A 9,504-nucleotide genomic window follows, 5' to 3' on the forward strand; every position below is an offset into this window, starting at 1 on the left:
CATAGCAAGCTCCATTAATGACCTCTTCTAAGTAGTGCACAAAGATTAAGGTAGCTCATGTGATGAAAAAAAGACATTAACAAAATCTCAACACACAAACGTCCGTAAAAGAACCCAATTTAGTTGATTTTAATGTATAAAAATTGTTGTTCAAGCACATTTTAAAGTGCACTTTGTTGGTGATCTGTATAACCATAGCGTTTTGACTTCAGTACAGTGCTTACGTGATTCACAGACCTAATATTCTGCTGTCATGCTCACTGTGTAAAATTAGAAGGAGAAAAAAAATGAAAATGAAGCTGTAATATTAGATTGTGCCAGTTAAATGTGACTGGTCATTTCTTGATCAGTTTAAAGAGCAATTATTTGTTTTCTGCTCATCGCTATTATGTCTGTCACTAAAGGTTCAGCATGCAGGGAATAGAATTAGCTTTCTGCTTCCTTGCTGCTTTTGACACCTTAATGAAAATAAGAGGGGGAACCATCAATGCTGGTAATTACAGCCCAATGCAATACAAAATAAAATGCTTGAACTATCTTGTCTTTACAAACATGTGATATAATGTTAGTTGACAACATCCCATTTAGTAGCGTGAAGACGGGTTTGTTGGGTGACAGCTAATTATGCTGCTAATTAGGCATGAACACAACACTTATAGAGGTGGAAATGATAACACAATATCCCAAAACGTCACATTGTGTGATGGTGGTGCCTGTGAATATGTAACCTGTTATTTCAGCTGAATTAACAGTAGTGTGTGTTTGTTCAGTTAGTTTCTTAGTGCACTTTATTAAACTGACATGAAGCACTGACAAGATGCACTGTAAATGTGATTCCACTGACCTCAGTCGGGCCATATTAATCTTCCAAAAATGAAAACTGTTAATGTACAGCAATGTCTTGTTTAATTAAAAAAAATTTTTTTTTGTAATTTATTTATATACATATATCGTATAACCCAAACATTTCTCCCTCACAGCATTGTTTTCATCTACAAAACATTAAATATGACGTCTGTCTTGAGTAAGGTTAATGCAGGGTCAAAGACTCTGAATGAAAATAGTTTATTCCAGTGCAAACTCTACATAAGTTTATACTATTTCTCATTATGACTGATCCGAAAAGTGGATTTATGCTTCTTAATCTACATGAAATCTAAGATACTGCTTGACAATGATATTTAATCAAAAACGAGTTATGGTGACAGTAACTTTGGTGTTAGGTATCTGATTGCCTTGAATTGTGATGTGGAGAAATACTGAAGTTAGTCTGTTATCATGAGTTAGGATAATTTGTTCACTATTGCTACAATATACATGTGCAAGCGTTCACTAACATGGCGTATAGTCATTGTAAACTGTAGACATAGCCATGGAGTGATAATATTTATATATTTATATATATTTATAATTTAGTTCACACATTTAAATATATACTGTACAATGTCCCCTCTCAAATTAAATGGATGAAAACTATTTTAAATCAGCCAGGCTGTGGCACCCAACTAGGAGCTTAGTCAACAACTTATATCCCACTGAAATGAGATTTTCCTTTGTAAACAGGTGCTGCTTTATGCATAGCACAAAATAAAATATTTAATTCACTGTTAAGACAAGGAGGAAATACTGTTCATGCTTTGACAGCCGCCGGAAAACTATTCAGAGCTCAAAACAAGGACCTTGTAATGCTTGTTATGTCTCGGTTTGCTCGAGCTGACAGCATTGGAGAAGTTGAATTCTGCCATGTAATACAAAAACATATATTGTATGTAATGTAAAGCTATTTCACACTGGTAAGGTGGGCATTTTTTTTTTGTTTTCCCAAGAGAAACTTAGGCATAGAAAATGAGCTCTGGAATTTGTCCGCCTTGCACTCCTGTGCCGTTGGTACTGTCCGAAGAGCACTGAAACTGGAAGGTCACCTTCCCACACTGAACTTCCGTCATACCCTCTTGCCCGAAATAACTCAGTTCATTTCCGTCCAGAACCACGCTGGCTGTATAGAAAGTGTCAGGCTCGATCTGAACTGGATACTCGAACCAAACTGGGAAGGTGTTGCTGGATCCATCTGAAAAGTACTTGCTAAGATTGATTCCCAGAACGACTCCTTGCCGTTTCAGCTCGATCTTGGCAGTGTACTCCGCAGATCCACAGCTTGAACCGTAAAGCCCGAAACCCGCGATAAACACTCGCTTATCTACAGCAAACTGAATGCTGTCACAGCGTCCGCGATAACGCCACTGGTTGCTGCGGTAGGCGCACGACTGGAAGCGATGGCACTTTTGTGGTGTCAATCCCTTGCGAGGTTGGCAGGCAAACTGCAGCTCGGGTTTTTTAGCCGCCGTGTACCATAAGAAAATATCATTGGTCTCGTTTAGCGTTAACACTCCTGATTGCGCAGCACCATTTGCGAAATCATCAAGACCCATGGTTGGTATACGGATCAGGTAGACGGCTTGGCCCAATACCTTGCGTTTGTTGTCGATAGTTGTGTTTATCTCCCTCCGCTGACATTCAGCCTCCGCCCAGCTTAGTGCTGCTTCAAACACTACAATCTCCTTAGCGTTCAGTGTCTCCCGGCTGAGAATGCTCTCCAAGGTCTGAGCGTCAATGTCACAAAAGCCCTCGGATTTAAGAGCCAGCTCAGCCTGGGCATCAATAACTTCCCAGCAGCGTTGCGTCAGGTCTGGCTCTTCAAACAGACAGCTCTGAGATAGAAGAATACACGCATTCTTTGCACTCAAACTTGTTTCCAAGAAGTTGACACAAGCCCGAGCCAGGTGCGGGACTATGTACTTTTTGGCTGCGTATAATGTTGCCAGTACTGTGTCAGCACTTAAGTCAATTTCATCACAGTAAATGTACCTGAGTAACAGAAAAAAAAACAAGGTTAGCTGTATCGTACATCATCAGCCATAGTCATTCAAAATGGATGCAGTCCTTTAGGTTGCATTGTAGCCTGCTATTACTGGCCCAGCTAGAAGCTACTATTTTATGATGTGCTACCAGCATGAACCACCATGTGTTTTAGTCAATGGAAATACTATCTTTTTCAACACCTCTCATAACAAAAAGCACTATTCTGGCAATAGCCATAACTTTGTGGAATAGGAATTGACTTGGCTTTGATTGTGTCCTCCAGAACAAGCTGAATTGATCATACTATGATGCACTGCACAGACCTACGGCAATTTTTTAATATTATGTCCTGTAATGCATCATGGACTAGAAATCATAACCTATATACAGTAGAAGCATCATCATGGACACAATGTTCAATAGACGTGTTCTGTAAACAGAAACAACATGTATAAATTTACACTTCTTTAGGAGAGTGGGGGAGGAGGGATGAAAGACTCAGAGGGAGAGAGAACAAAAATCTCTCTCGAGATGGAAGGAGTGAGAGATGAGCCAGCGCAAGAGGAGAGAGAGTGGAGAAGACAGAAGGACTCTCAAGAGAGATGGGTAAAGCATGAGTTAAGATCTATCAGATCTTCTGTCATGGTCCTAAGCCCTCTGAGAGGCGGACAAGCTAAGCTCACTTCATTATTTATTTTCTTCTTGTTTAAGCTAGAGTTCTATACAACATTTAAGCATCTAGTGCCATTAGTGTTCAGAGTTCCCCCTGATACATATAAAAGACTTTGGGAATGAGCCACAGCATTTCTAGAGACAGCACCAACTTACATTGGGACACTTTTTGACTCCAGTGAGTGGCTTTAAAAGCATGTTTAGCTTTATCTGAAATAGATAAATGTGAAATCTGGCAACGTTTTACTATGATGGTTGTTGTAGTTCACACCAGCAGTTCAGAAATTAAATGTCCAATGATTGGCGCTAAAAGGTTAGTGCTCTTTTATGTTTATGTTACTACCTACATTAAACCTAACCTCCTTTTTTCAAGACCAGCTAGGCCAGCCAATTTGACCAAGCTAGAAATCAAACTTACATTAATTTGCTTTTTTTCCAGCTGAGAAAAGGGCAACATAACTAAGAATGAATTGTGCCCAATGATACCATTTATTGACCCATGCTTTGTGCAGGTTTAGCACCTGATTAACTAAAATAAATTTAGCAAATCAGTTAACAGCCAAACATGCTGTACATTTGGTACCTGATTAAACTGAATTGTGTGTGATTAAGAAATAAGATGCAGGTTTTTGTTCTATAAATTGTGCAACTTATTGTTGTGCGACATGCTGAGGAGCGGGGTTTTTTGTTTTAGACTTAAATTATCTGAATTGAGTACTCCATTCAAAATGACATTTAAAAAGTCAAATGCAACTATTTGATATCTTCAGTCAATTTAAATAAGGCTAATTGCACAGTCAATTTCAATCAGAGGCCATATTGCTCTAAATGGTCTTGAACTGTTGGCTGTAAAGAAATTACATGTCGGTGTAGCCGATTAACCCTCTGGAAGAAGTCCAAAGTGGGGTACTTAGATCAGAGAGAACAATTTTCTTCACTCCTGCGCTTAATTGAAAACAATAATAACTAAATAATCTATACAGAAAGATAATTATGGTTTAACCAGGCAGATGAGAAAAGGGTCAGCCAGCACAGACCTTAAAGACGAAGACAATTACATAAGGAGACTTACTTTAACATAGCCAGAAAGGCTGGAGGTTCTACATCAGGGATACGGATCTCATCCTTGTCCTCTGCCAACTCTCCATAAAACATGGCATGGAAAACCGAGCTACCTACAGCAAGGACATACTAATGAGAAAAATAAGAAGTATGAATTAATTTGACATGACTTGTGTTATAAATTATCATAAGGATCGACAGTACCCATCACTTAATTATAAATAATTTACACGTCAGCACTAAGTTTCAAACAAAAATCAGTGCAAAACCTATAAAATCAGTTGTGTATTGAAGGGTTCATGTGGTGTAGATGGAAAAGGTTTCAAAGCCTTCAGCTATTGTTAAGTCTGTAGTTTTCCAAATTGACCTTTTTTTTTTTTAGGACCTGACACTAAAGTGGTTTTATGCTTCTCCGACCTCACTTAAAAAAAAAAAAAAAAAAAAAAAAACCTGATTATTCCTCTCACACACATCAAAAGACCTTTGCAGGTGGCAGGTGATGGTTTCATGTAATAACCTCTAAATTACATACAACCCATACAATGACACATTCTTTCTTTTAAACCTGAATCAGAAAGGCACAGCAAGCGATCTTTAGTTCCTCAGAAGTTGCCCTTCAGGTTTTCTTTCTTCTGAGTCGATTGCATTGTAAAGGTAACACTTGGCTGTTTTAAATTTCAGCTTGATCCCATTCCCCTGGAGTCATTTGAGCGTGAAGCACACACAAAATTTCACCCACAAAGACCAATGCTTAATTACAACTGTAATTTCCCCTTGGGTTTACAAGACACGTGAGTGCCATTCATGTGAATGGCATTTGCTTTTCCCTCTGAAGCAATGAGTGTTTCACAATGGTGTGAAAGTGGCTGCTGGAGCTAAAAGTTATCTCGCTGATGCTAATGGGTGCACGTAGCTAATGATGAAATCTGAGGCCAACACAGCATTGCAGATGCATTATATAACAGGGGCAGAAGTGAATATTTTCAATTCATTTTAGAATTACCCTCACACACATGCTTCTTTTCCATTTAGCAAACTTAATTTTAGCCTTTTAAGTAAAGGTGTGTTCTTCTCCTTCGGGATGTGAAAAGCCCAAAACAAATATATTGTAACTAAGAGGAACATCAAATAAATGGCGAGAGTAATTTAGCAAAGTGCTGATATGCAAGGAAGCCTTTCCTAGAAGCAAACATAACCTTCTCAAATAAAAATGATAATGCATATCTGAACACCAGCCAAATGGACATCATAAAAAAGGTGCTATGTAATAACTCTTCATGGCCCATTGCAATATTGGCTGTGGCCATGCAGCAAAGCAATACAATGCCCTTGCCTAAGTGTGCTTTATAAAGCATCACATATCAGCCGAACACAGCTTTTAATTCTGCTCCCTTAAATGGATAAAAGATGAGTCATGCATGAATTGTAGGCACCAGATTAGCCCTGTCTTTTTAAATAAAGTCTGAGAGTGAAACAAGAACTGGTTTAAATGGGGTTAAGGTGCATTTAACATTGGCCTGAGGTTAAAAAAAATGATAATGTCATATTTAATAATGCCAGTCCCCATAAAAATTTTACAACAAAAGCTATTGGAAAGCTGCTAGTTTGAAGAGGTCACAGTGGAAGACCCTTAATGGTTTTTACTTAGTGGAGATCAGTTAGATCAGGGGTTTTCAAACTTATTATGTGGAGAATGTTTAATTCAATTCCTATTTTGAATGCGTTTGCATAGTATTTTTTCAATGAATTCTGCTCAGTTTATTTATTTATTTATTTTGCCTCTTAATGTTAAAAAAAGTCATTATCAATCTCAATAATAATGTTAAATTAAAATATAAAAATATAATCAGTTACCATAATTTTTTTTCTCTCTCTCTCTCTTTTCTCAATTTTCCATTGAAACCCTAGAAACCTTGATAGATAACTAAATATGTAACCAATATTACAATATTTAGATTTGAAAAAATAAGATGGCTCAAATGTGTTTTGTGTGGTCAAAGTCTGATGATGTTACATTTTACCAATTAAGCAGTTTCTTGATAAAACCCTTTGGGAGATACATCCACTGAGAGTTAAAATATCGGAACATTATTCACATATTCATAAAGGCTTTTGTACAGTTAAAGAACTTTGTCCACAAACTCTGATTATTTAATACAGCACAAACCCAGCATGAAAATAAGCAAAAGACTCTGTCAAAAGACAGACATCTTCCCACTGCCTTCTGCCTGATTTTCATCATTAATTGATAAGTGTCTCCGAAAGGCACATGGCCGGCTAGACTGAAAACAATAGAACGAATTTAGCTGTCATTAGCAACAGCAGTGAGGTACTTTGCTTATGAAAATCCTAAAGCTGTTCTCTGGTACTGCTACATACTGTAGTGCAGATCAAGACATCCTACCTTGTGTCCCGGGAGAATCTGAGTTCCTCCGGACTGACCGACAACAAAGTGAACGTCAGCCATCAGTTCATTATTGAACATCACAGCATTTCTGTAGAGAAGATTGAGAAGAATGATTTTAGACCAAAAAAAAAAAAAAAAAAAAAAAACTCAGGAACATTTCTAATTAATTGTATAGGAAAGGTGAATCCTCTGTTGTTTCCGTAGACATGAAATTATCATATAACTTGAAATAAAGAGAACTGATAAACTCTTATTCTATTTGGAAACCGAAAATCTATACCTGGTAAATTTTCAAAACAAAAATTCAAAAGAATTCTGTACTTTAGCAGTATTTCACATACTAAATTCTTACACACATCTTTCTCAGGAAAATCCCTGGCCCCGGTCAAAGGGAGTCCACAATGGCATCTTCCTCATGTATTATTGGGGTCCAGAACACATAAGAGGAGTAGGTAAACAAGGAACGCTGTTTCAGAGTGACTACAAAGCCAGTTCCAAGAGCGCACAATTGTTTTGGCCGGCATGGGGCTTTCCCATGACGACTAAGTAAATATTACCCTTTGACAGAGAGCAAAGCCATGCATATAAAACAAAACTTGTTCCTTGCTTTTGCCTCTTTTGGGACAATGCACACAGGGCGGAACAGATGAACAATTTAACTTTTCAGACCATTCTCAAACATTCTCAGAGATGTTAAATAACGCTCCAGCAAGACATTCAGTGCTCAAACCTGACCCTGCTGAATCTTGAGGAGAAAAAAAATGACTTTGTGACTTTGACTGTGTATTCACATTCTCTATCAAATATTTAGTGAGTTTCAAAAGTCTGAATCCACTAGTATTTTTAAAAATAATTAATACATTTATTGTTGTTGATACATTTTATAAGCATAACAATTTGATTTATGTGAAGCATGAGATCCAAAATGTATCCAACAGGAATTGAAGGTTAACAGGATCACTGTCATAAATGTACTCATTTGATTAGAAATCACTAAGAAAAAGTGCAGAATATTTATTGAATAAAATTTTCAAAACCTAAAATTTCTAATTTTCAGGTTTAAATGTGTTCTTAGACTTTTGTCGGCAGATAGACTTCTAACTGTACCACTCTAGTCTCGCTCTCTGAACACATCTGAAGTTGACCTACCTCTCCCTGATCGTGGAGTACAGACCCTGCCAGTTGCAGCATTGAATGGTGTTGTTGTTGTTCAGGTTCTGCTGCTGGTACTGCTGCACCGTGGTGGCCGATGCCGGCTTCTTAGTGGGGAAGATCTCTGCTGCCATCTTCTTCTTCTTCTTGGTTTTCAAGGTGACAATCTCATAGCACACAGGGGGCAGCTTGGACGAGCTGCTGGGACTCCCCTTTTTGGAGCTTTTACTGGACTTGCTCTTAACTGACTCTGGAAGCATCAACAAGAACGTCAGACATTTCATGTTCCTTCCCTTGGAATCCACCATGAGTGTGTTCACCTGCAGAGCAGTGAAAAAGCATGCAGAGAAGATGTTGGGAAGGAAAGGAAGGATCTGAGAGAGGTGACGACTTTGTGGAGAGGGTGAGGATGCCCCAAAAGCAGAGCAATTAACTGAAACACAGAAGAAAAAGGAAAGAAAGAAGGAAAATCCACTCCTAATCTTCACCTTCTGAGAGCAAACTGTCAGGGAATATAATTGCGTTCTTCCACCAGAAGATTAAAGTCAATACGCCGGCTGACTTTTCTGTCCTTTGCTTCTAGTTTGATCCGCTGGTGGACAGCAGAGATGAGTCTCCATAACTGTGCTGCTAGATAAACGTCCTTCTTTGAATGTCTTCTCTCTCTCCTTCAGTATCTGTGACAGTCCCAGATTTAATGCTCCTGCAGTGGTTCAAAAGCAGCTAGTCCACGCTGTCTCTCTCTCTCTCTCTCCTCCTGACAATGACACACACACACATCAACACACATACACAGAGCTCTGCAGGATTCGCTTGCCGTGGACCTGCGCTCTGACGTGTGTTTTGCTGACTGTGGGGGCTGAATGGACGGATGGAGCGCAGAGCGTAACCCCCTACCGATGGAAGCCAGACATCCCCCACAGTCCAACCAATAAGCACTCTCAAGAGCCGTGATTGGCTGCAGCCACCATGCACAGCACCTACTAGAATATGCTAAGACCTCTTTGATTAAAGTGCCAGCCCCTTTTCCATTAGAATGATGCATTCTGATCTTCAGCGTCTCTCTCTAAGTAGCCTATTGTTGATTAATATTTATAACATAATAGAAGTCATGAAATATAAAGAATGTGAAGGAGCAGAATGCATTATTTCAACTATTTAGTTCATCTAGTTAAATGTCACCCTTTTAAAAGTGTATGGCTCAAATTATTTAATAGGGTTCAGAGTTTTTTTTTTTTTTTTTTTTTTTGTAATAGTTGTAATAGAAAAATCTGCTATTTAGATTATAATAATATAATTATATATATATATATATATATATATATATATATATATATATATGTTAAATATAT

General features: G+C 38.2%; 1 protein-coding gene across 4 annotated transcripts; it reads right to left on the reverse strand.

The window, feature by feature from the left end:
- Nucleotides 1-1,824: 1,824 nt before the first annotated feature.
- btbd3b (BTB (POZ) domain containing 3b) lies at nucleotides 1,825-9,180 on the reverse strand. Of its 4 annotated transcripts, none has more exons than XM_026223575.1 (5): nucleotides 8,641-9,180; nucleotides 8,150-8,472; nucleotides 6,998-7,088; nucleotides 4,604-4,722; nucleotides 1,825-2,865 (listed from the first exon to the last, which is right to left on the reverse strand). In XM_026223575.1, the coding sequence occupies exons 2-5, from the start codon at nucleotides 8,458-8,460 to the stop codon at nucleotides 1,833-1,835; spliced, it is 1,554 nt and encodes a 517-aa protein (XP_026079360.1). In that variant the 5' UTR covers nucleotides 8,461-8,472; nucleotides 8,641-9,180; the 3' UTR covers nucleotides 1,825-1,832. The 4 variants fall into 4 exon arrangements, with proteins under 4 accessions (XP_026079360.1, XP_026079361.1, XP_026079359.1 ...); XM_026223576.1 differs by having other exon boundaries at nucleotides 8,150-8,402; nucleotides 8,641-9,177; XM_026223574.1 differs by having other exon boundaries at nucleotides 8,150-9,180.
- Between the last annotated feature and the right edge of the window lie 324 nt (nucleotides 9,181-9,504).

This window comes from Carassius auratus, chromosome 38, assembly GCF_003368295.1.
Source record: "Carassius auratus strain Wakin chromosome 38, ASM336829v1, whole genome shotgun sequence".
Taxonomy (NCBI): Eukaryota; Metazoa; Chordata; class Actinopteri; order Cypriniformes; family Cyprinidae; genus Carassius; species Carassius auratus.